The 26,562-nt window shown below is 34.8% G+C and overlaps 1 protein-coding gene across 6 annotated transcripts in view; it reads left to right on the plus strand.

The window, feature by feature from the left end:
* Nucleotides 1-26,562, plus strand: part of ROBO2 (roundabout guidance receptor 2) — a 662,153-nt gene that overhangs the window by 569,211 nt on the left and 66,380 nt on the right. For all 6 annotated transcript variants that reach the window (XM_036881516.2, XM_057501769.1, XM_057501770.1 and 3 more), the window contains 7 exons: nt 2,952-3,033; nt 3,463-3,625; nt 5,226-5,392; nt 8,421-8,542; nt 13,490-13,721; nt 16,402-16,526; nt 18,834-19,005. In XM_036881516.2, the coding sequence (XP_036737411.1) occupies nt 2,952-3,033; nt 3,463-3,625; nt 5,226-5,392; nt 8,421-8,542; nt 13,490-13,721; nt 16,402-16,526; nt 18,834-19,005 (1,063 nt within the window). The remainder of the gene's footprint in view (nt 1-2,951; nt 3,034-3,462; nt 3,626-5,225; nt 5,393-8,420; nt 8,543-13,489; nt 13,722-16,401; nt 16,527-18,833; nt 19,006-26,562) is intronic.

The following is a 26,562-nucleotide window of genomic DNA, read 5'->3' on the forward strand; positions in this document are numbered from 1 at the left end:
GGTTGATATAATCACGCATGAAGAAAAGTGGATTGAAATGATTGCATGAAAGACCAGTCATTAGGATCTGGTGTCAAGGTAGAAGTTGAGAACCTAGATGAAGGAGAAAACAAAAAACAAAATAATGTTGTTATGGGATTATCCCATTCAGAAGGCAGGGGAGGAAGATAAATATTTTACAGGTATATTCAAATGGTCACAATGTGGGGTATTCTTCTGTTAAAAATATTTACAATCATGTTTATCTTGTATTTATCAGTGTATCATACAAATACATATGCAAAAAGGAAGAATGATTATTTTCATAGTACATGCACACACACAATCACAAATCTTTAATTTGTTAATATAATTAATGTCTCTCTCTCTATATATATATATAAATCATTTTTTCATCTTAACTTTGAAACACGGGCATTAATTATCACTCTAAGTAGAAAAAGTGCTGTCAAATTCAGTTAAAATAAAAATAAACTTATACAGATTTTAGCCTGTCATTTTATTGGTTATAAATTAATTGTTAACCCTTTTTGAACTAAATGGGAATTATTAAAACATTAATGCCAGTCTCCTTGAGTAAATACTTTAACCTGTCTTTGGGCTAAAGACAGATTTGGGCCATGGGGGTTAATGCATTTTTACTGTACTGCTGAATTAAAAGGTGTGCTTGAATAGTTAAGATCCCTGCTAGTACTGAGAGAAGCAATTAAAGATGTGTGCTTGATGATGCCCAACAAACTTTGAGGCCTTGGAGGGGCTTCTGACCAGACTCTCTGAGATGTAAACTGCTGGGAGGCCTGTCTGCAGCGAACTATACAAGGAGAAAAGTAGGCTATGAAGTGTGTCAGGACATTAATCTCTCTTTAAAACATTTTGGTTAAGGATGAAAGAAAGATGGAAGAACTGTGAAGCACTCATGACCAGAAAGACATTATTTAAAGAAGCAAAAATGAAGCAGTGATGATGATGGTGATGTAAGAGTGTATTTTAGCAATGATATTTAGGCTTTTGATATTGCTTTGATAAACTCCAAAATTAAAATGTTCCTTTTCTGTAAAATGACCGTCTGTAAAGGGCGGTAAAAATGTGTTACATAGTGCTTCACTTGTACACTCAAGAGGGGGTTTCCGTAATAGATCGTATCCCTTTCTGTCTTACAATTTCTTTTTCAGGACTTAACACAAGGAGGGGGAATAAAGCATGATGAACACTGTGTTCTCATAGTCCAGCTAATTGGTAGCTGAATCTGTATTTTCTGAGATGTAGAATATTCCAATACTCATTAAAACATACCTACCACAGCTAATGTCAGACTTGTATCTCCACACAATGACACGGAGTTGCAGTTAAGAAGCATTACCTACATACTCTTCTTCTAGCATTTGCACATAACAAGTGCTACATTTTAGTTCAACAGCTATAATAAAATGCAAATTCTTTGCTCTTTCACAGACCATATTCAAATGAACATCCCATTAAAATCCAACCTCGGCTCATTATATTTAGTTTGTGAGTGATGCTTCTTAAATGCAAAGATTTTTAATGACTGTAATGCTGCACAGGCACATTTGAAAGAATGTCTCTTTCTACAATGGCTATCCCCCATCATCCCTCTGTGTAATAGAAGGTGATTGTATGGAGATAATATGGCAAAGAACGATGTGCCACAGCAGTTTGAAATTTAAGTTAAAATACATAATGACATTACAATCAGTTAAAATGGTGCAACAGCAGTAACATCTGTGTACTGATGATTTACCTGAGAATCGATTGTGGAAGGTTGAGTCATCAATACACTTACATTTTGAACCCAGCAGATTATATATTCTATGAACTCCTATATCTCATCAACAATCAAGACTTGTGTTCATCACAGAATTTCAGTGCTATGTCACCTGACTTGCCTTACTCAGTTTGGTCAGCCGTTTCTCTTCTCTGTCTCCCTTTTTCTTCATCCCTAAAATAAGGTGAATGAATAAACATTGTAATGTTAACACACGGGGCTCAGCCTCAGGGAGAATTTTTGACTGGTATCTTTTATTGATGAGGAGCTTTTATCAAAGTATAATCACAGAATCTCATGCTCTTTACATTTGTGGGAGGAAACTCTTGATTATATGATCAACTATTTCTAAAAGTCTTTTGGCACTCTTCAAAATAAAATAAATTTTTCATTTCTTATAAATAAAAACATTTTAAGTGGTCAATGAAATGGCATTTTTTAAGTATGTGTTAAAAAAGTCTTGTATTAGGTTTTTTTCTGTGGTCCCTTTCAGCTCTAAATTGCAGGGGTTCCTTGGGCATGCTTTGTTTGTCTTTTGGCAACACAACTGTATTTCATTCTCCATTACATGGATACAATTTAAATATTAGCATTGATCTCTTTAGGGAAAAGATTTAGGTTTTTGTTGTTTTTAATTCCCTTCTTCACTTTTTTCTGTCTCTTAAAAAAAAGGGTCAGCCCTCTTGTTAGTGAACTAACCTGTTCAGTTAGCACTAAAAAGGAAGAGTGCTATTTACTCCTGGGTACATTTTATCCATTCAAATATAGTTTTATTGGAGCTGAAGTGGACAGCTTTGCATTACTGATCTGAGATTTGTAGGATTCTGAAAAATTCTGTCCATATCTAACTCTGACACAGTGAAGCCCCAACATAAACAGGAGTTTAAAGGTAAGAGTATTACTGTAAAGGCAAGAAAGACAAGTAGAGTTCATCAGAAAAATACCATTTCATTGTAGAAATACAATTTAGAAATCTTTGAATCACTATTACAAATAAAAAAGCATTACCTGAGTTTAATATTTTACATGCACATATGATTGACTCTAATGTATAATTTGGAGAGCCAGAAGATACATCGCATTTTAAGAAGTTAATATTGCTTTGTTGAGATTAATTATTGTACAAATTAAATGAAACAATTTAATTTTCTCCCTTCCTCATGCACAGATTTCTGATACTGGCACTTACACCTGTGTGGCTACAAGTTCAAGTGGGGAAACATCCTGGAGTGCTGTACTGGAGGTGACAGGTGAGTTCTTTGTGAATTTTATTAACAGAAGTAACCTTGAGCCCATTTTAGTGATTTAACTCATCAACAAATAACAAGTAAAGAAAGGATCAAAGTTTTAGAGTCATTGAATATAAAGCTTATGTCACTTTTAAATTTCTGAACCACTTGGCACATAGCATTGCAAATATGCAGTTTAATACATTTGTCCTTGATAACCTTATTTTGCTTTTTCTATCTAAAGAGCAAGCAATTCCAATGATCCTGTGTGAAAGTAAATATTTACTACCATGTAAAAAGAAGCAAATATTTACTTGTGGACTTTTGATTCATGAAGATGAATTGTTCATTGTATAGGTTAACTTCCTCAGTAGATTATTTTCCTTCTTTTAAGCATTGTTGTTAGTTGATGCAATCAGGAATGAAGCTTTTTCTGTTTGTCCTCTATAGAATCTGGAGCAACAATCAGTAAAAATTATGACTTAAATGATCTGCCAGGGCCACCATCCAAACCTCAAGTCACTGATGTGACTAAGAACAGTGTTACCTTGTCCTGGCAACCAGGTACCCCTGGAACCCTTCCAACAAGTGCATATATCATTGAGGCTTTCAGGTATGGGCCAGTTTGTTTTTTTCTCTGTTGGGTTTTTGCTTTAGCTCCTACAACCTAAAAGCTCATGTGAGCTACCCTGCTGTTTTATTTTCAGGATGTATTTAATCAGAGCACACTAAGAAGTTATCTTCTGTATCTGATTTTATTGAAGAATAGATTCTAGTTTATTTTTTCCCATTTATAACAATTCTAAGATTAAATATGCATTATCTATGCCTAAGTCTATGGGGATCTAGTTTATGACATAATCACTTAGCTCCTTTTTTAATATTACCTTGTAAGGATTTAAGATGAACATTTTGGCATTAGAACTAGGCAGAAAATAACTTAATTAGGCACAAGCACTTTTTAAGTTATGCAACATTTACTAAGGCACAGAAACCTGGAAATTTGCTTCCTAATAATTAGAACAGAGCTTAGAAGAATTCCAATATTTCTGGGCTACATATTTGAATACTTCTATAGGCTATGCCTAAGAGAAAATTAAAAGTACAATTAAGAAATTGATTCCATGCACTTCTGGCTACTGAAAGGAAAAGATATGCGCAATCGTTATATGAAATAAAGGACATCAATATAAGGACATAGACTATAAATTAGCAAATGTCATTATAAAATTGTCTGATGAGATTTTTATAAAATACATGAATGGGAAAATGTAGCTTCATATTCATTTTCAATGTGCTTCTATTTGTCATTATAAAGATAGTGATGACCACTGTCCTTTTTAAGCATTAGGATGAATCATTACTTTCATTTTAGGCTTTCCTAACTTATTTCAGATAATAGTATATGATTTTCAAATTTCAAAATACCGTTTTTCTGTAATTTTCATGTTTTGATGAATAAGAACTAAAAATGAATGGACAGTACTGAAGATCACAGTTTCTTTCATTCTGAACAAGAGAAACACTTCACCTTAGACAAAGTGCTCTAAGCAAGCATCCCATCTGTAGTTGACTGTGAAGGGGTCCACACGTACAGATTCAGAGATATTTCGCCATTCCAAGATGAGAAATCACAATACTGTGTAATGTGCAATTTTATTAAAAATGTGACCAAGGGAAAATATTCATTACATGCTTCCTTTCTTCTTTTACAGATATGTAGTTTTAGAAGGCTCTATTATAATATTGCATGTGGAATTGATGCAAAAGAAAACACACCTTGTAACAGGAAAATGTATTGGCATAATTTACTCTGTAGCCCATTTATTCTTTCTACAGGTTAATTCTTTTCAAGGTATATATATATATACATTTACGAGGACCATATTTATTGTATAAACTTGATGTTGTGATCTTGGCCTCTGTTCTTTTTACAGGTATTCATTTAGTGGGCTGCTGTGCATTAGCAAAGGGCTGTCACATCTTCTGGGCTGAGTTTAATTTTGTTGTGCATGGCACTTCGTTAGGTGGGCTCGGCTTTGTTGTTGAATAAACTGAAATCATCCAAATGTTTCATTTATTGGGCTGAACACTTCAAGTGTTGTGTGTGTGTGTGTTTAATTTTCAGCCATTAACCTTTGTCATTGATACCCAACTCCATTTCCAATACCTTTATGACTGTTCTTTAAATGGAAGTTCTGTTCATGTTTCAGCCAATCGGTGAGCAATAGCTGGCAGACAGTGGCAAACCACGTAAAGACCACCCTCTATACAGTGAGAGGACTGCGGCCCAATACAATCTATTTATTCACTGTCAGAGCTATCAACCCCCAAGGTCTCAGTGACCCAAGCCCTGTGTCAGATCCTGTGCGCACACAAGGTAATTTCAGTGGTTGTAAACATGACTGTCTCTAGAAGGACATTTTAAACAGATCCTTAAGAACAAAGGGATTATATGAGCAATGATAAATGTGTCTGCATTTCTTGTTATAAAGTTCACTATACCTGGTCCAGTGAAGGAGCAGGAAACTTGATGTTCACCTTGGTGAGTGTGTCTTCTTTCTGCAGCTGTCAGGGTGAGTTTAGTGAAAAGTAAACAAGATAATTGAGTATATTCATATAAGAAGAGAAAATTAACCAAGTTAGGGCTTTGCTATATTTCAAAAGGAGGAAAAATATTTCTTCTTCTTTTAAATAAGTTATAGAGTAGCAAAAAGTTGTCTTTAATAAGATAAAGAATAAGATGCCCCAATTGGGATATTAATGTTACATCCTGTTTTCAGGAATTCTCTTTCTAAAGTGCAGGGGGTGTCCAAGTGTAATTCCTACAGAAGCAGCTTCTGCATCACCTTGTGATCATGATAGAAATGCAGATTCTCAGGCCTCAACTCGGACACTCTGAGATGGGGCCAGCAGTCTGTATATTAAGGGGCCCTCCAGTGAATTTTCTGAAACCAGATGTCAAAGGACCAGTTGGTTTCAGAAAGCAGTAAATTAAGTTTTCTTTTTGAGGTATGCCATTCTTTAGGCTAACAAAAAAAACTCCACCCAGAATATTATAAGATAAAAATGGAAGATCCATCATCTCATTTTTAGTGGCCTGTCTCTCCAGCATTACAATTGTCCTTCCTACTAGCAGATGAGGGAATCAATAAAATGGAAGTGGTGACTTTATTATTTGTTACAACGGATTTCCCACAGGGTTTTGAGAAAGGGTTAATTATTTCTTATTTGTAAGAGGCTTTGAATGAGATATAATTCAAAATGTATTTTCATGCTATGAAAAGCACCATGCAGCCACAAAAATATTATTATAATTACAATGTAGTTCAGTGATAGTAACTAGCATGCTATTATAACAGAGAAGGGTGCCTTAAAGAAATCAAATGAAATAAAGTCACCACGTGACTTTGCACCGTTGCTGACATGATGACAGTCAAGGGAGGAGAGAATGCCGCTGTTCCATTGTTCTCTAAGCAGTACTGTGATTAATTCTCCATAATGATAAAGGGCCTGTAGGTAAAGAATTTGTCTCAAGAGAAACAAAAAGTACAAGGAATTTGAAGATCTAAAAGTGATTATATTTTACCCTGCTTGGATCCAGTTGTTTTTAGTGTGTCTGAATTTAATGAGTAAATTAAACTATTGAACTGGAAAAGGAAGAGGTGTATGGTTTTAAGCCAAAAAATTATACTACCTAGGTCATTTTTACCTGTATAGATAGAAATAGTTTTTGTGTGTAGCTGAATGGAGGGTGGGGAGATAATCAAATGGGGAAGACGGCTGGTGTGATTAAATCTGGCAGACCTTCTTGATCATTCAATAACTGAGCCAGTCACTAAATCTTGACTCAAAAAATAACTTCTCAGTGAAAAGGTCAAAAAAGATTAATGAAAAGTTGTTTGTGATCTGGCCTGTTCCAGTTGAGAGAGTATATAGAGCAAAAGACTAATGTTCTCTTAACAGATGTTTAATAGGAAAACTCATGTTTTGTGTCTGAATGTCAGAATCATTTTTGACCACACTTTCAGCAGCAAAGCATTTCTTTTCAAAGAACATTTTCCTGTGGAAGCTCTTATTTTTCAAAGATATTAAATATAGAATTTAGAAATCTTTTACTTTAGTCAGGCAGCAAATACTAGTAGTGTCAACATCCCCATAGACAGACCACAGAGGTACATCAGCAAAGAGTAATATTATTCACATAATAATTTTTTTATTTTCTAAATCAAGTAAAACTTGCTTTGTTGTTTATGTTAAGTCAAATTGGAAAAAAAAATCACCAACGTGTAGTTCCCAATTATTTATGTCCCAATTTATGTTAGTGTACCCAATTTAAATTATGGCTGAGATACCCACTTAATATTTTTGCAAGAGTGTTGCATTGTGGCCTGAGAAAATAGGAGCAAACAAGATTAAGAAAATAAATCATTTTAAATTGGACTTCCTTCCTTAAATAAGGTAGTTGGAGGAAAAAAATTCAACTTACTATTGCAGTGTACCAGTTAAAGATATTGATTTGAGTATGTGTTACATTTGATATCAATTTGATGTGCTTGAATGTCTATAATGTATTTGTTTTACTTTCTGGTCACTTAGATTATAAGCCATTGTGTGTGACAAGACAGTAGAATATAGGAGAATGGCACATCAGGGGGCAGAGCGATGTGGCTGAGCACGTACCGATACAAATGCCATGATTCTCCCTCACCCCTCCACCTATCACTTCCAAAAAAGCAAGGGCATTACCTTTTGTCATATCACTGGAATATTGCTCAAAAGTTATTGCTTTAGAACATTTCATCAGTATTCTAAGTTTTTCAGTCACAAATATCTTTGTAAATTTTGAGGAGCTTTGTCCCTTCTTTCCCTTAGTTTGTTTACTTTTAGCAACATAATTCACTTCCCCAGGCCTTGCCACCTGCTTTCCCTTCCATGCTCCCAGACCAAAATAGTTCAAGGCGTAAGAACACACAATCCACTAATTGGGACAACGGATTAAGCAAATTCCTAAACAGCAGTTTTCAGATATGGCATCATTAACTACTTGGGAAAATCCCTCCATAGGCCAACATTAGATAAAACTGATGTTTCTAGGGAAAGTCTGGCAGCCTATACTTTTTTATTTAATAAGAAAATAATAGATCTTCCTCAACAATCTGTTGGAATGGGGGTAAGAAATGGCAAACACTCTTTTATTAATATAATTTCAGTGATATAAATCTCATCTCTCAAATTATGTTCTAACACAGTAGTATGTATATAAATATGCTCTAATGATTTTTTTGTCACACAGTTTTTATCTTTTCCCTTGTAATTATTTCTAATGCCAAAATATTGGCTTAAATAATATACATGGGAATTTTACCATGGATGTTCAAAATTAGGGAATGGTTATCTACCCCTAGATATCAGCCCACCAGCCCAAGGAGTGGACCACAGACAAGTACAGAAAGAACTAGGAGATGTCATTGTTCGTCTTCATATTCCAGTTGTTCTGACTCCCACCACTGTTCAAGTCACATGGACGGTAAGTTTTCACAGGCTATGTTAATGGTTGTCTTCTTTATTCCTTTAAGAAAACAAACCAAAAAAGGAAAAAGTAAATAAACCAAACAATACTAATAAAAATCCTCACCATTTAAAATCAAGGTATAATCAACAGCAACAAAGAAAAATATTCTACACATAAAAGAGTAAATTGATTAAAAATAGATTGATTGCAATATAAACTTAATGTGTTCTGTCTTCTGAATTTAGGTTGTTACTGCAATAAGAGAATGACTCTAAGTCAAAATATTCCATGTCTATTTATAGGTAAAGATAGAATTAGAACTCTCTTATTTTAAATCTGCTTTTTGTGTTTTTCACTTTAAAGATACACTGTAACAAATATTTAGTCAGAAGGAATGGTGGAATTTTAACGTATCATCCTAGACAGGGTATTTTGTTACTTCTTAAACTGGTCAGTCAAATTTTTGGCCTATGAGTACAAAACTGGGTAATACTTTAACGAAAAATAAGACTAGGTTTATAATATTTTAAGAGTATTATTTAGGATTACATTGTTTCTAATTCCATTTTTGATGTAATTTCACATAGACTCATCCTGTTTTCTGCATATAATGGTTTCTATTCTTCTGTCCCCATGAAGGAAACATAATGACCTCAGCATTTTTCGAGTCACACAGTAGGGGTATTATCTGCCGTGCCTCTCCTATCCTTATGTAACTCCGACTAGATGCAAAGCTAACAAAGCCAAGGAAATAGTTGTTGGACTTTTAATGACAGATTTTTTCCTCATTCTCAATTGAAAAAGTCTGCTCTGTTGGGAGTTTTAAAGGGAATTACTTTGTGGGAAGTTTCTAAATGTGGGAATTATTTGAGCAAGAATCAAAGTCATTATGTTTGTGAAGTTAATCACTTGAAAAGTCACTGAGTTTAAAAGAATAAATCAAATTAGATCAAAATTGCAAGTCAGTAGTCTGGGAGTTCTTTCAGGAGAGTGGCCCTGTCATATTCATCTCTGTATCCTAAGAAGCTTGTCATTACTAATTTGCATATCACTCTTGCTTCTGAACTTGACTTTTGTGGGTCTGGAGTCTATGTATTTCATTTTTGTTTTTTCAGAGCAGAGCATCTGTTATGAAATTCCCTTTCAATAACTGATCACTGAATGATCAAATCAATCATAACATTTTTGTCCTTATTTTAAGAAGAAAGTGTTCAATTATATCACAGGGTATTGTTTCTCATGAATTAGTAGTTACACATGAAATAAGCATGTACTTGAGAGGTAAATTTAGTGAAATAAAGTCAGACTGGAGGTGGGGTCAAAATCATAACCAAATATCTTATTTCCATGTCATATTCCAACTTGAGAAATGTATATGTTTTTTAAATTATCACATTGTTCATATTTGAGTTAAAGATTTGTTGGGGTTTAGAAGAGAAATATTCTCCCCAGCCCATGTCTTTAGGTTTGGGGCCAGTGGAGGTGTTTTACCAATGGATGGCAGGATTCAATTACCAAATACATAGGACATTTGTACTGGAAAAACCACCCACCTGTCCCAAGGTTAATCTTGAAGAATTAATAGTAAGCAAAGGCCACTTTCTAAAAATGACTGCTCTTTTAATGAGCATAGGCAAAAATGATAAACGAACGAAATAAATCTATTTTAAAATGATAATTCTAGTTTTTTTTGTGTATACTTTTTGTTTTGTTAAAGCACAAAAAAAATCCCCGACCCTTTCTTCCCTTAAACGTCACAGCCACTGGCATTGAAAAAGTGAATTGACAAACTAGAACTTTAGAACTCAGCTAAATCCAGATCAGTCACTTAGCAGGCTGAGCCCTCCAAAGAAAACTCACTTGAATTTTCAGTTTAAATGAAACTTCTCTTTGATTGAAAAGACAGGTATTAAGCATCTCACTTAAATATCTTAATAAAAGTGCTGAATTAAAGACCACATATGGTTGCCCTTTTTATAGGATGTCCCTTACTTAATGATGCCTTATCATCTTGCATCTCTAAAATTCAGAAAGTGCTTTAGCTAACATAAGTCATTTAATTGTTTCTGCACTGTTGTAATATGGGTGTTACTTGAGCAAATTAAGTAAACTGAGGCTCAAAAAGTTTAAGAGGCTGAACTGTAACTCAAGTGAGACCTTATGACTGGAAGACTAAAGCTCTCTTCAGCATTTCATTTCTTTCCTTAAGGCAACTCTTTTTATTCATGTTTCAGAAAAATACCAATTTTAAGAAATCTATAAACCCATGGATTTGAAGCCAGATTCTAATTATAATCAACTGAAAAAGAAAATCCTCCTTATAACCAGAATGTTAATAAAACTAGTGACAAGCAGATGGTTTAACTTGAAAATGACCACCTGTCAAAAATGTGCTCCAAAAGTCCATGGTGTAGAATACATATCTAATAAAAATTCCACCTTTTTTTTTTTAAAGGTGATGGTCAGCATTTTTATTTTAGCTTCCACCTGCAACAACAAATTGCAGTATTGCAACTGCACAAAATGAAGTTCAACTATTTAGTTCCTAAGTAGGCCATTAGAATATGCTGAGGAAGGAGGTAGGGTACAGTGAAGTGAGCAAGGCCATGTTGTGTAGTAAATATTAGCTTCATGAAGTCCCTAAAACACTTAATTAATGAAAACCAAACATGGATAAAACCAATTTACCCTGATTTACAGACTCCCTTCATCTAGAAACAGCTGCTTAATGTTCTTCCTTAAAACACAGCTTGCTTCTTTCAGTATTAACAAGCTATTATTGTGAGTTATGTCTTTCCTTCAGTATATAAATTCACTTAAAGTGAATGCAGAGAAGTTTATAAAATGCAAGCTTAATATTGTTTTAACACATGCTGCAAGGAATTTCTGAAAAATGACAGTTTTGATGAAAAGCATCTCTCTTTGGCTCTCATAAATTTAACTTCTTGTTTTTTATTAGCCTTGTTTTGTAATGTCAGAGACACTTCTTTTCAAATATATGTTTGTTGGTACAAGCACAAGCTGGTGCTGTGAGTGAAGATTCTAAGATCATGAGCTTTGGTGTCTGAGCTGGGCTCTTTTTCTTGGCATAACCTCATACAACTGTATCACTAATTCCAGAAATTTTTTCAGGGTTAGAAAGTTGTCAGGTGGGTGAAGAAATTCTTTCTTGTTGAGACTCATCTGTGAAACTGGATTCCATAGCTATATATTATATTATAGAGCTACACATAGGAACACATATGTTCATGCTCACCAACTTCATGGATTTTTCCAGTTTGGACATTCGAAATATAGAAAAATGTCCCTTTGTTCCACTGTATTTTTATTGCAGTTCTTTATTTTTAAATATTCTGCTTTCACTTAAAAACAGTTAAAAATGCTGCAACTAAAGGAGAAATGTTATAAGTTAATATACAATAGAATACCTTTTGCTTATAATGTGTTAACAGTTAGATAAAGCAATTTTTAAAAAGCTGAAATATCATTTCCATCATCACTTTGTCTGTTTACTCTTTCTCTGCAACTGTCCTGAAGTGAGGTTCCTCCATCTCTTCTCCATTAAATCTTACACTTTATTTGACAGTGAAATATGTTAAGTTAAAGGCTTCTTAGAATATGTCAATTAAACTATAATATATTGAATATTAATTTATAGCTATATTTAAATCAAGCATGTCTAGAAAGATGGCAAAATATTAAAAATGTGCAAAAAAGCTAAAAGTGCTCTTCTCCCTGAAAATGAAACAATGGAAAATCTCCAATAAAAATTTTTTAGTAAATGTATAAAGGAACATGTTTCATTTTTTTAGCTTGCATTTCTCTGTATTCAATTTTCATGTAAATTGTTATATGTAAACACTTTTTCATATCAATTTGATATGGGTTTCAGTTTCAAAATCTCAGATTTTCGTTAAAAACAACTACTTATCTTTTGTATTTTAAATGAATGAAAAGATCAAGAAAGTTGTCAAATTGTGCCCATAGTGGGACAATTGAAGGGGGCCAGAAGTTGTAAAATTCATAAACATCTTTCATTTAATATTTGTTAATGTGCATAAGATTTTCATATGCATTTAAAGTAGTTACTAGCTCCACAACTTTTGATATCTCTCATAGACTGCTTCCTGCCATAGGAATTTTATACATGCTGTTCCTGCTTTTCCTCTGGATAAATCCTAGTGTCCTTGCAGATTTCAGTACTTGTTCTTCTTCAGAGAAACTTCATCTCCCAAACCTAATTCAATCCACTTCCTCTACACCCTAGCTTTCTTTGTTCCTTGTACATTTAATTCATAACATCTGTTTTTGTTTATTTGTTATGAATATAACTTGATCATTGTTTGGGTGATTAATAGGTAATGTCCACCTTCCACCCGGATTTGAAACAAAACAAGGGCAGGCCTGGTCTGACTCTCTGCTTTAATTCTCCCACTTCATCCCACAAGTTTAGCAGAATATCTGGTACCTGTTAGTAGGATCTCAAAAACATGTTTTGAGTGAGTGACGGTATTAATAAATAGACAATGAATTAGAATGGAAATTCCTGTGACGTATGCACATTACATATCAAACCATACAAACTGCAACTGTTGAATACAGGAAAAGGACAAACCTATGAGAAATAAAGTTAGAAAAATTAGCAAGTCTTCATCTTGACAGGCCTTTGTGCATTCCAAGGAATTTGAAATGATTTAAGTAGTATCTTAGATACTATAAAGTATTTTAAACATACTTTAAAGAGTTGTTCCACTCTTCATTTTGGAAATACTAACTTAGGTGCAATGTGAACTCAGAATTGGAAGAGGATATTAGAATCAGTGAGGTGGATTAGAATGCCATGGCATTATTCACATAACAGTTGATGAATACTGAAATAGAGGTCAGAGAAATGAGGATGGGTCCACTGTGAAGTCTAACATACTTCCATTTTGGTTTCAAAAGCTTTTTGCTGTTTTCCAGGTTGATCGCCAGCCCCAATTTATTCAAGGCTACCGAGTGATGTATCGTCAGACTTCAGGACTGCAGGTTGCCTCAACATGGCAGAATTTAGATGCCAAAGTCCCAACTGAGCGAAGTGCTGTCTTAATCAATCTGAAAAAGGGGGTGACTTACGAAATTAAAGTCCGACCTTATTTTAATGAGTTCCAGGGAATGGATAGTGAATCTAGAACAGTTCGTACTACTGAAGAAGGTCAGTATTCAGATTTCTAACATGAACCAAACTTTAACTATAATGAAACCAAATTTTGATGAAGTTCCTAGTTTATCATCTTTTTTTAGAAAAGTGGCAAGACTCTAAAAGTAAATCCAGGAAGTATCATATTTTTCCTTTAATTCTAAGAATTCCCTAGAATCTGACAATTAAAAGAATGACATTCTTGTAATTCCAATTTCTCTTAAGTCAACATTTGTTCCAAATCTTGGTTGTTAGTACACTGGAATTTGATTGTATTTTCCATTTTTTTTTAAACATGGAAATAGCTCATTGGGCTTAATTAATGGACAGATCCTGGAAACTCAATAACACAGGCTGTTCATTGTCACTCCTCATTTTTGGTGTGGTAAAGCATGATGTTTCTTTTATAATCCTCCTTCCGTGTGGGCTTTGCTAGTCTGACTCAAAATTTCTAATTCAGAAGCCTACTTGCATGTTTTCAACAGCTTTCTTCTTAGTGACATTCCCTCCTCCCCCGCTACTTGGAAGTTTTCTTGCCTACAGATACTTTAAAGTCAATATTTGATGGACATGAAATTATTGTAAGTCTCAACCAGTCCATTTACTGTGTCTTGGTCACTAAACTAGAGGCTTATAATAAATGGTATCATCAAAGTACAAAAAGTCAGATGTCAAGTATAATAAATTCCCACCCTTTTTTGCTTTTCTCCTAATTTTATTTACATAGCTTCAGTAAAAAACGTTTTTTTCTAAGTATATTTCACATAATTGGGAAATATCAGCCTTAAGAATATATTTTGTATATATGTTGCTCATGCTAATATGGAGATGCTCATGTTTGACCAAAGGGGTTTTAAGTTATAAATATAATAAGCAGCACAGCAAAAACATTAACTTTACATTACTTTATAGTGTGATATACTGACATGGTCAGAAATGCATATTTCTAAAGGCATCATTAATCTACTTTTAGGATGTGTAATGAAAAAATACTAAAAACAGTAACAGTATCTTTATCCACCATTCAGTTTTACTTTTATGCTGAAAATTTGTAGTACTAATGAGTGGGGTGGGCAAACTTATTCAGCATGCTGTTTGAAGCACACTTCCAAAAACCAACTTCACTTCAGTTAGACTTCTCCTCTAGATTAGACGTTGGTCACCGCTCAGTATACATTCATCTCTGAAGATGACAAATGGGATTCTGCGGGGTTGTGTCTGGGAGCGATGAGCGGTGATTCCGGTTCTTTCACTGCGGTGCAAGCTGAGCCCTGGAGTAACTGAGCTGCCGGGCAGCGGGCATGGGGTTCTCTCCAAGCCGGCAACAAGGCCGATGAGAAACCAGTTTTCCAAAGTGTTATTTTTCAATGCAGTCTACTTAATAACCAAAACTGGTAGACAAGTGGTTGGATTTACGTTATCGTGCCACATTTTGGAACAATATTATCACACTGAGGAATGATAGAAATCAGTATTGGGGTAAGATGTCTGTGTGTGTCCTGTATCTTAATGAAAATTGGCCCTACCTCAGTGAAGTAAGTCATGAAAATTCACCAAACATGGGAGACCCAATTGGCAGGCTTTAAAAATATCTTTTATGATTCAGCTGTACATATTTTTTCAAATAACTAAACTGTGTAATTATAAAAGCATTGATCCTTTTATATAAAATCCCTTAATATCTGTGAGTAATTTGATTTTGCTTTTCTTACTTTTGGTCTAAACTCAGAAATTCACTGAGAATTGATTGAGATTCCCTGCAAAATTAGTATCTTTTAGCTCTTGGATGTACTGCGTGGGAGATGCTGCAATCTAAAATCAGAATTTTTTTCTCCTCATCTTTTCTCAGTATGGTTATAATAAGTTATAGGAAAAAACATAAAGGGAGAGAATTGTAGGAAATTAAAATATGATCACTTCACATTAGACTCAACATGAGCTGTTTTTATTCATATCTACAGAGTTCCTTGCCCATCAATATGAAATAAGTTTAAACCTTAAATTATGGGTAAATATAAAACAGTCAATTTTTTTTCCCAATATGAAAACAGATGGCATTTTTTTCCTGTGTTGGCAAAATTTATAACTGTGCTTCTGTTTTTGTTTATTAAACAAAAATAAAACAAAAAGATTGTCAATAATTTCCAACAGTTAGACATAATGACTGATAACATTTTGGAATACATCCTCTTGGAGTATTTTTGATAGCTCTGCTATCAACAGTATCAGAATTCTAGAATCAGACATACTTGGGTTCAAATTCTGCCTTGTCTGACTTAGATAAGTCTCTGGCAGTAGACTTTTCTTCCTTTATCTGTAAAACTGAAATAATCTTTGTTTTTACTGCCTGAGGTTATTGTGAGAAATACATCTGACACTCAGCTCAGTACTGGGCATAGAGAAAACACTCATTAGAATGTTAGAACTATTAGAAAACACTAATTAGAAATTAGAATAAACTTCTAAATTTATTATTGAGTACATTATCAGCACAGCTGTTGTATTTGCTTTAAATATATCTGTTATATATAAAGAACTTTTTTAAAAACTATCTCTATTAAACACATTATTACAAATTCAAAACTACTGGAAACCAGAACTTCATGAATCTTGCCTTTATACTCATATTTGGTAAGCAGCATTAATGTGCACCAAGACTTAGAGTCTATGTTTATTCCAATTACTCGCTCTACAGCCCCAAGTGCTCCGCCACAGTCTGTCACTGTGCTAACAGTTGGAAGCCACAACAGCACCAGCATAAGTGTTTCCTGGGATCCTCCTCCTCTGGATCATCAGAATGGAGTTATCCAAGAATACAAGGTAGGGCCTGGGTGAAGCAGGAGGCTTGTAGATAAAGGTTCCCAAAGAAGTGTTAATGTCACATGAATGAGGTGCATCTCTAGTGGCCCTCTTTCTGTGTATGAGTGTAAAGTTATTTTTTATATCTTTGTCTGATAGGTAAAGACACAAATGCTTAGGATATCAAAACCTAACTCCAAGGTCACAGGTACCACAAACTGAGTTGGTCAAGGAAACAATAACACTAGAATGATTTTTTGTTTCAGAACCTCAGAGAGTCATGGAGATTGGGTACAGGGTAGGTACTGAAGCCCACATCACGGAAACTGCCTTTATCTTCATTATTAGATTTCTATAATGGGCCCTAGGTGGCCATTTTTAAACTGTGTTCTCATAAAAAGATGCTTCAGGGGTTTACGGAGTTGGGGAGAGGATGGGAAGGAGGGCAGCGGTAGCTTCCCCTCTTAAGCTCTGCTTTTATCAGTTTATTGAGGTTTTGTAAAATATTTCACTTGAGAAAGTGGAGCCATTGAAAGAGTGAATTTTGAAAACACAAAATATTATTATCTCATTTTTCAACTGGTGCATTTGTTGCTGTATAGAAGCAGTATCTATCCATTGTTTCCTCATAATCATTTGACATTTAAGAGAGATGTCTAACTTTGAGAAATAAGAATCTGATTAATCTTGATGTGATTAGATCACATAAGAGTAAAACACCTCCTTAACCATTGTAAAGTTCAAAATTATGATTTTTTGCTATGAATAAATATATGTAGAATTCTGGTAGTAGGATACTAGGTAGATCTATTAGAATAGAAAATGGCACTCCACCTCACCCCAAAATGTAATATTTTGTGTGTGAAATTAAGCTGAATAATTTCACTCAAAACATTGCAAATGAATTATATTATCTCTAAGAAAAAATGATGAATGTAAAATGAATTTTCTTAAGTTAATGGTTAACTTACTGAAGCAAATACAATTTGTATAAGCATTTATTTTTAAATTGTTCCCGTCACATTATATAAAGAAACACACGAAAGGAATATGAGTGCTTTCCAATAGCATTATCATATAGAGTCTAAATTTTAAAAGTGTTAAGACATTGTTTCAAGAGCATGGAATTTTCTACTATGGTGTGTGTGTGTGTGTGTGTGTGTGTGTGTGTGTGTGTGTGTTTTAATTGGGTTAAGATTCTACTTCTGTATCATCTGAGACTAAATATCCTGAACTACTGCTTATATTAATTCTGACATTTTTTACAACATGACCATTTTTGTCATAAATTGTAAACTTTTTCACTCATGTGAGATTGTCATATTTTGGTAACAAAGTATATGTTTTTATGAGGGCTAATATTACTTCATTAGTATCACAGGTATCATAATGTAAATCAAATAATAAAAAACTACACAGAAATTATTTTCAAGAAAAAGTTTAGGAACTTGCCTGTTTCAGAAACAAGCTATATGTGATCCTACTTATGTGTCTACATGTAGATTATGAAATACATAAACACATTTATGAGTTCAAAATGTGTACAGAGTAGAATTCTTTTTGTAACACATTTCCATACCTTTAAAGAAAGTATGTCTTAAAATTTGATTACTTGAAATAAAAGCCTAGTTTCCCTCACATTAGTGATTAAAGAATTTCCACCACTTTTTTCTCATGCATGTGTATGTGTGTGTAGATATGTTTTGATCAATATCAAGATTTATTACTGTCAATGTAAATATTGGCTTTAATTTCATCTCAGTCAATAGTTATAACTTGAGTCAGTTAATCTTGTTAACTACTTCTGTGTAAGCTAATATTTTCCTCAATGAAATATAAATTACTTAGATGTGCACCTATATACCTTGGATATTACAACTCATAATCACCATATTTTAATAGATTAATGTATAATAAACCTTGATAAATAAGGGGATTTATGTGTTTTAATCCATACCCAAATGCTGTCTTCAACCAAGGACCACTTTCTAGAGGTGTTAAGGGAATCACTGTATTATGACCATTCAGTGTTGATTGTAAGACATACAGGAACTTGGCATAGTTATAGACTCCCTTATTGTTCTTCCTTTCATATACACATGCACACATCCACACATATCATATACATATATATATATATATACATGCACATCAAATATGTATAAATAAATGCAGAAATTAGGCTTCAGAATATGTCATTTACAAATATTTTTATAAACCTAGAATACAGATTGGTTACTACCAAAAAAAATTTAATCAATTGTAATAATCAAATTACCAGAAAAGATCATTTACTATTCTTTTGTTATTCACTTTACATTTCTATAGATTTGGTGTCTTGGGAATGAAACACGATTCCATATCAACAAAACTGTGGATGCAGCCATTAGATCTGTTATCATTGGTGGATTGTTCCCAGGTGTTCAATACCGGGTAGAGGTTGCAGCTAGTACCAGTGCGGGGGTTGGAGTCAAAAGTGAGCCGCAGCCCATAATAATTGGTGAGTACCAATCTGTGTGGCCTTGCTTTAGAACCAGTCAACCAGTAACAAGATAGATTATTTTTTGAATCTCCATCCTAACAGTAGGTATGCAGTAGGTCATAGGGCAGACACCATCACATACGCAAATGGGTTAACTGTCTAGAACTGTGCTCATACAAATGATTAGCAGTTGCTTGTGCTCTTAGGACTCCCACAGACTTATTAAATCAGGATCACTAAGAGTTTAAATGCTGAAATTTGTTTTAATAATACTTTTTAATCAATAGTTTCATTAGTAATTTTGGTAGCATTAAAATATAATAGGAAATGATTCAGTTATGAAGCAAGTGCCTTTTTTCAAATCTATATGCTTCATTTTAGCCAGAAACATCTCACAATTTAACCAGAAACAGGACAAAAAGAAGCTGTCATCCAAATGTACTATCCCAAAGAAGAAATCCCTGTTAAATCTACTGTCATTATTTCAGAAAAGTGTTCCCTATGGCCATAAATGAAGTTTGCCTGTTCTTGAATATATGTAAATGGAATCACACAGAATATAATTTTTGTGTCTAACTTATTTCACTAAACATAATGGTTTTGAAATTCACCTATATATGTATCACACAATTCATATGTTTTTTTCTGAGCAGTATTCAATAGTGTGAATATATCATATTTTGTTTCTGTTTTTCTCTTAAGAGAATCAGCATTCTTTTGTAATTCTTTTTGAGGACATATGTTTTTATTTATTTTGGAAAAATACCTGGAAGTAGAATTTCTTGATAATAGGATTCATGTAGTTTGACTTTATAAGAAACTCTGAAAATTTTTTTCAGAATGTTTTATAATTTTATACTCTCACTAGTAAAGAATATGACTTCCAGTTTCTCTACATTGTAACCCGCATTTGATGTTACCAGTCTGTAATTTTAGCCATTTTAGTGACTGTAAAGAGCAATGATTCAGTTCCATTTTAACTTCAGTTTTCTCTGATGACTAATGATACTGAACAACTTTACATGTACTTATTTGCCAGTCACATTGTCTTCTAGAAATCCCAAGCCTTTGTCTTGTTAAAAATCATGTTGTCTCTTGTTACTGATTAGGAGGAGTTATTTATGCAGTCTGGATACAAATTATCTCTCATACATTTGTATTTAAATATTTTTTCCTAGTCTGTTGCTTCCCTATTCATTTACTCAGTGGCATCTTTCGATTAGCAAAATTTTAATTTCTGTGAACTACAGTTTGCCAAATTTCTCTTTCATGCTTGGTGCTTTCTAAGAAATTGAGTATTATCTCTAGATAGTGATGATATTATCTTTCTTTTGTTTTTTAATTGTTGCTTTGTTTTAAATTAAGGTATCGTTGATATACACTCTTATGAAGGTTTCACAAGAAAAACAATGTGGTTATTAATTCACCCTTATTATAGAGTACACTCCCATACCCCATTGCACTAAGTTTCCATCAATGTAGTAACATGGCACAGTCTCTATTTGTCTTCTCTGAGCTACACTGTCTTCCTGGTGACCCCACACACACCATGTGCACCAATCATGATACCCCACAATCCCCTTCTCCCTACCTTCAACACGCACTCCCCTACCCTTCCCCTTTGGTAAACACAAGTCCCTTCTTGGAGTCTGTGGGTCTGCTGCTATTTTGTTCCCTCAGTTTTGCTTCTTTGTTATACTCCACAAATGAGGGAAATCATTTGGTATTGGACTTCCTCTGCCTGACATAATACCCTCCAGCTCCATCCAGATTGTTGCAAATGGTAGGATTTGTTTCTTTCTTATGACTGAATAGTATTCTATTATATATATATATATATACCACTTCTTCTATATCCATTCATTTACTGATGGACACTTAGGTTGCTTCCAATTCTTGGCTATTGTAAATAATGCTGCAATAAACATAGGGGTGCATATGTCTTTTTGAATCTGGGATCTTGTTTTCTTTGGGTAAATTCTTAGAAGTGGAGTTCCCAGGTCAAATGGTATTTGTATTTTTAGTTTTTTGACGAACCTCCATATTGTTTCCACAATGGTTGAACTAGTTTACATTCCCACCAGCAGTGTAGGAGGGTTCTCCTTTCTTTGCAACCTCCCCAGCATTTGTTGTCCTTAGTCTTTTTGATGCTGGCCATCTTAACTGGTGTGAGGTGATATATCACTGTGGTTTTAATTTGCGTTTCCCTGATAATTAGCGATGTGGAGCATCTTTTCATGTGCCTGTTGGCCATCTGAATTTCTTCTATGAAGAAGCATCTGTTCATACCCTCCAATCATTTTTTTAATCGGGTTATTTGCTTTTTGGGTGTTTAGGCATGTGAGTTCTTTACATATTTTGGATGTTAACCCCTTGTTGGTTATGTCATTTACAAACATATTCTCCTATACTTCAGGATACCTTTTTGTTCTGCTGATGGTGTCCTTTGCTGTATAGAAGCTTTGTAGCATGACGTAGGCCTATTTGTTCATTTTTTATTTAGTTTCCCTTACCAGAGATGTGTTCAGGAAAAAGTTACTCATGTTTATATTCAAGAGATTTTGCCCATGTTTTCTTCTAAGAGTTTTATGGTTTCATGACTCACATTCAGCTCTTTGATCCATTTTGAGTTTACTTTTGTGTATGGGTTTAGACAATAATCCAGTTTCATTCTCTAGCATGTCGCTGTCCAGTTTTGCCAACACCAGCTTTTGAAGGGGCTGTCATTTCCCCATTGTATATCCATGGCTCCTTTATCTTATATTAATTGGCCATATATGGTTGAGTTTATATCTGGGCTTCCTAGTCTGTTCCATTGGTCTATGGATCTGTTATTGTGCCGGTAACAAATTGTCTTGATTACCGTGGCTTGTAGTAGAGCTTGAAGTCTGGGACTGCAATCCCTCCCACTTTGTTCTTCCTTCTCAGGGTTGCTTTGGCTGTTCGGGGTATTTCATGGTTCCATATGAATTTTAGAACTATTTGCTCTAGTTCTTTGAAGAATGCTGTTGGCATTTTTATGGGGATTGCATTGAATCTGTATATTGATTTAGGCAAGAAGGTCATTTTAACAACATTAAATCTTCCTATCCATGAGCACAGGATGTGTTTCCATTTATTGTTATTTTCTTTAATTTCTCTCATGAGTGTCTTGTAGTTTTCAGAGTATAGGTCTTTCACTTCCTTGGTTAGGTTTATTCCTAGGTATTTTATTCTTTCTGATGCAATTGCAATTGGAATTGTTTTCCTGATTTCTCTTTCTGCTAGTTAATTGTTAGTGTATAGGAATACAACAGATTTCTGTGTATTAATTTTGTATCCTGCAACTTTGCTGAATTCAGATATTAGATCTAGTAGTTTTGGAGTGGATTCTTTAGGGTTTTTTTATGTACAATATCTGCAAAGACAGTTTGACTTCTTCCTTGCCAATCTGGATGCCTCTTATTTCTTTGTGTTGTCTGATTGCCATGGCTAGGACCTCCAGAACTATGTTGAATAAAATTGGGGAGAGTGGGCATCCTTGTCTTGTTCCCAGTCTTAAAGGCAAAGCTTTCAGCTTCTCACTGTTAAGTATAATGTTGGCTGTGGGTTTATCATAGATGGCCTTTATTATGTTGAGGTACTTGCCCTCTATACCCATTTTGTTGAGAGTTCTTATCATGAATGGATGTTGAATTTTGTAAAATGCTTTTTCAGCATCTATGGTGATGATCATGTGGTTTTTGTCCTTCTTTTTGTTGATGTGGTGGATGATGTTGATGAATTTTCAAATGTTGTACCATCCTTGCATCCCTGGGATGACTCTGACTTGATCATGATGTATGACCCTTTTGATGTATTTTTGAATTCGGTTTGCTAATATTTTGTTGAGTATTTTTGCATCTATGTTCATCAGGGATATTGGTCTGTTATTTTCTTTTTTTGTGGTGTCTTTGCCTGATTTTGGTATTAAGATGAAGGATTTTTGAATGTTGTACCATCCTTGCATCTCTGGAATAAATCTTACTAGATCATGATGGATGATCTTTCTGATGTATTTTTGAATTCAGTTTGCTAATATTTTGTTGAGTAATTTTGCATCTATTTTCATCAGGGTTATTGGTCTGTAATTTTCTTTCTTTGTGGTATCTTTGCCTGGTTTTGGTATTAGAGTGCTGCTGGCTTCATAGAATGAGTTTCAAAGTATTCCCTCCTCTTCTATTTCATGGAAAACTTTAAGGAGGATGGGTATTAGGCCTTCACTAAATGTTTGATAAAATTCATTGGTAAAGCCCTCTGCTCCAGGGATTTTGTTCTTAGGTAGTTTTTTGATTACCAGTTAAATATTGTTGCTGGTAATTGTTCTGTTCAGATTTTCTGTTTCTTTCAGGGTCCACCTTGGAAGGTTGTATTTTTCTAGAAAATTGTCCATTTCTTCTAGGTTATCCAGTTAGTTAGCATATAATTTTTCATAGTATTCTCTAGTAATTCTTTGTATTTCTGTGGTGTCCATAATGATTTTTCCTTTCTCATTTCTGATTCTGTTTATGTGTGTAGACTCTTTTATTCTTGATAAGCCTTGCTAGGGGTTTATCTATTTTGTTAATTTTCTGGAAGGACCAGCTCCTGCTTTCATTGATTTTTTTCTATTATTTTATTCTTAATTTTATTTATTTCTGCTGTAATCTTTATTATGTCCCTCCTTTTACTGACTTTGGGCCTCATTTGTTCTTCTTTTTCTAGTTTCATTAAATGTGAGTTTAGATTGTTCATTTGCGATGGTCCTTCTTTCCTTAGGTAGGCCTTTATTGCAATACACTTCCCTCTTAGCACTGGCTTCCAGATTTGTGATGTTGAATTATTGTTGTCATTTGTTTCCATGTGTTGCTTGATTTTTGCTTTTATTTGGTCATTGGTCCATTGATCATTTAGGAGCATGTTATTAAGCCTCCATGTGTCCTTGGGCTTTTTCATTTTCTTTGTGTAATTTATTTCTAGTTTCATGCCTTTGAGATCTGCAAAGCTGATTGGTACACTTTCAATCTTTTTGAATTTACTGAGGCACTTGTTGCGACCTAGCATATGTTCTATTCTTGAAAATGTGCCATTTTCACTTGAGAAAAATTTGTATCCTGTTGCTTTTGGATGGAGTGTTCTGTAGATGTCCTTTACGTTCATCTGTTCTAATATGATGTTCAGTGCCTCTGTGTTCTTACTTATTTTCTACCTGGTTGATCTGTCCTTTGGAGTGAGTGGTGTGTTGAAGTTTCCTAAAATGAATGCATTGCATTCTATATCTCCCTTTAATTCTGTTAGTATTCGTTTCACGTATGTTGGTGATCCTGTGTTGCGTGAATGGGTATTTATAATGGTTATATCCTCTTGTTGGATTGACCCATTTATCATTATGTAATGTCCTTCTTTGTCTCTTGTTGCTTTCTTTGTTTTGAAGTCTATTTTGTCTGATACAAGTACTGCAACTCCTGCTTTTTTCTCCCTATTATTTTCATGATATATCTTTATCCATCCTTTTACTTTCAGTCTGTGTATGTCTTGGGTTTGAAGTGAGTCTCTTGTAGGCAGCATATAGATGGGTCTGCTTTTTATCCATTCAGTGACTCTATGTCCTTTTATTGGTGCATTCAGACCATTTACATTTAGGGTGATTATCGATAGGTATGTACTTATTGCCATTGCAGGCTTTAGATTTCTGGTTACCAAAGGTTCAAGGGTAATTCCCTTACTATCTAATAGTCTGATTTAACTCACATAGTATGTTATTACAAATACAACCTAAAGTTTCTTTTTTTTTTCTTTTCCTCCTTTTTCTTACTCCTCCATTCTTTATATATTAGGTATCATATTCTGTACTCTTTGACTATCTCTTCATTGACTTTCAGGTAGTTGGTTTGATTTTGCATCTGCTTAGTAATTAATTGTTCTACTTCCTTTGCTGTGGTTTTATTTCTCCTGGTGACAGCTACTTAGCCTTAGGAATACTTCCATCTATAGCAGGCCCTCCAAAATATACTGTGAAGTTGGTTTGTGGGAGGTAAATTCTCTCAGCTGTTGCTCATCTGAAAATTGTTTGATCCTTCCTTCAAATTTAAGTGGTAATCTTGCTGGGTAATGTATTCTTGTTTCGTGGCCCTTCTGCTTCATTGCATTAAATATATCATGCCATTCCATTCTGGCCTGTAAGATTTCTGTTGAGAAGTCTGTTGATAGCCTAATGGGTTTTCCTTTGTATGTGATCTTTTTTCTCTCTCTAGCTGCTTTTAAAAGTCTGTCCTAATCCTTGATCTTTGCCATTTTAATTACTATATGTCTTGGTGTTGTCTTCCTTGGGTCCCTTGTGTTGGGATATCTGTGCACATCCACGGCCTGAGAGACTATCTCTTTCTCCAGATTGGGGAAGTTTTCAGCAATTACCTCCTCAATGACACTTTCTATCCCTTTTTCTCTCTCTTCGTCTTCTGGTACCCCTGTAGTGCATGTATTGTTCCATTTGGATTGGTCACACAGTTCTTTCAATATTCTTTCATTCCTAAATATCCATTCTTCTCTCTGTGCCTCAGCTTCTTTGTATTCCTCTTCTCTAATTTCTGTTCCATTTCTTCTACTACATCTAATCTGCTTTTAAATCCCTCTATTGTATGTTTCATTTCATATGTGGAATTTCTTAATGATTGAATCTCCCTCCTAAATTTGTCCCTGAGTTCTTGAATATTTTTCTGTACCTCCATGAGCATGTTCATGATTTTTATTTTGAACTCTCTTTTATGAAGATTGGTTCAGTTTCATTTGGCCCTTTTTCTGGTGTTTGTAAGATTTTTGTTTGAACCAGCTTCCTTTGACATTTTTTATTTGTATATGGCACCCTCTAGTGCCCAGAAGATCTAGTCCCTGGAGATGCACATTCCCTGGAGTGATGTCAGCGGTCACAGGGAAGTGGTGCTTTTGCCTTGGAGGAGGAAAGAACTATTTCGTGTTTCCCAGCTGTAGTGCCTGTCTCCACTTTCAGGACCAGTGTGGCAAGCACACAGGTGTAAGCCTCTGTGTTTTTCATCTGTAGCCTCTGTATGCGGGGCCACCCTTTATCTGGCCTGGTGCCAGGGCAGGGACTTCCGGTTTGTGAGCCAGTGCCCACAGGCCAGGAGGAAGGCACCGCAGGCTGTGTATCACAGTAGGGGGCCTCAGAGCTGAGTTGCCAGCCAGGTGGATGGCGCACCTTAAGCTCTGAAAAGTTCCCAACCTGCTGGGCAGAGCATGCCAAGACAACTTTGTCCACCTATCCCTTCTCCTGTGCAGCAAGCTCCATGCAAACCCCAGCCCTTCAAGCAGCCCTCTCACTTCTAGGAAGCCTCTCAGACCGCCCGCCTTTCCTTTGTCCCAGAGCAGCTGGATGTGGATCCCTGTCCTCCACAAAAGGCTGGAATCCCAGTCTCTCCAAGTATTTTGCCTGTCTTAGGTTTTCAACCCCACTAATTTCGAGAGCACCATGCAATGTAGGTTTCTGCTCCCAAAGCAGATCTCCACAGTGGGTGTTCAACAGTCCTAGGCTTCCATCCCCTTCCTGCTCTGTTTCTCTTCCTC

This window comes from Manis pentadactyla, chromosome 1, assembly GCF_030020395.1.
Source record: "Manis pentadactyla isolate mManPen7 chromosome 1, mManPen7.hap1, whole genome shotgun sequence".
Taxonomy (NCBI): Eukaryota; Metazoa; Chordata; class Mammalia; order Pholidota; family Manidae; genus Manis; species Manis pentadactyla.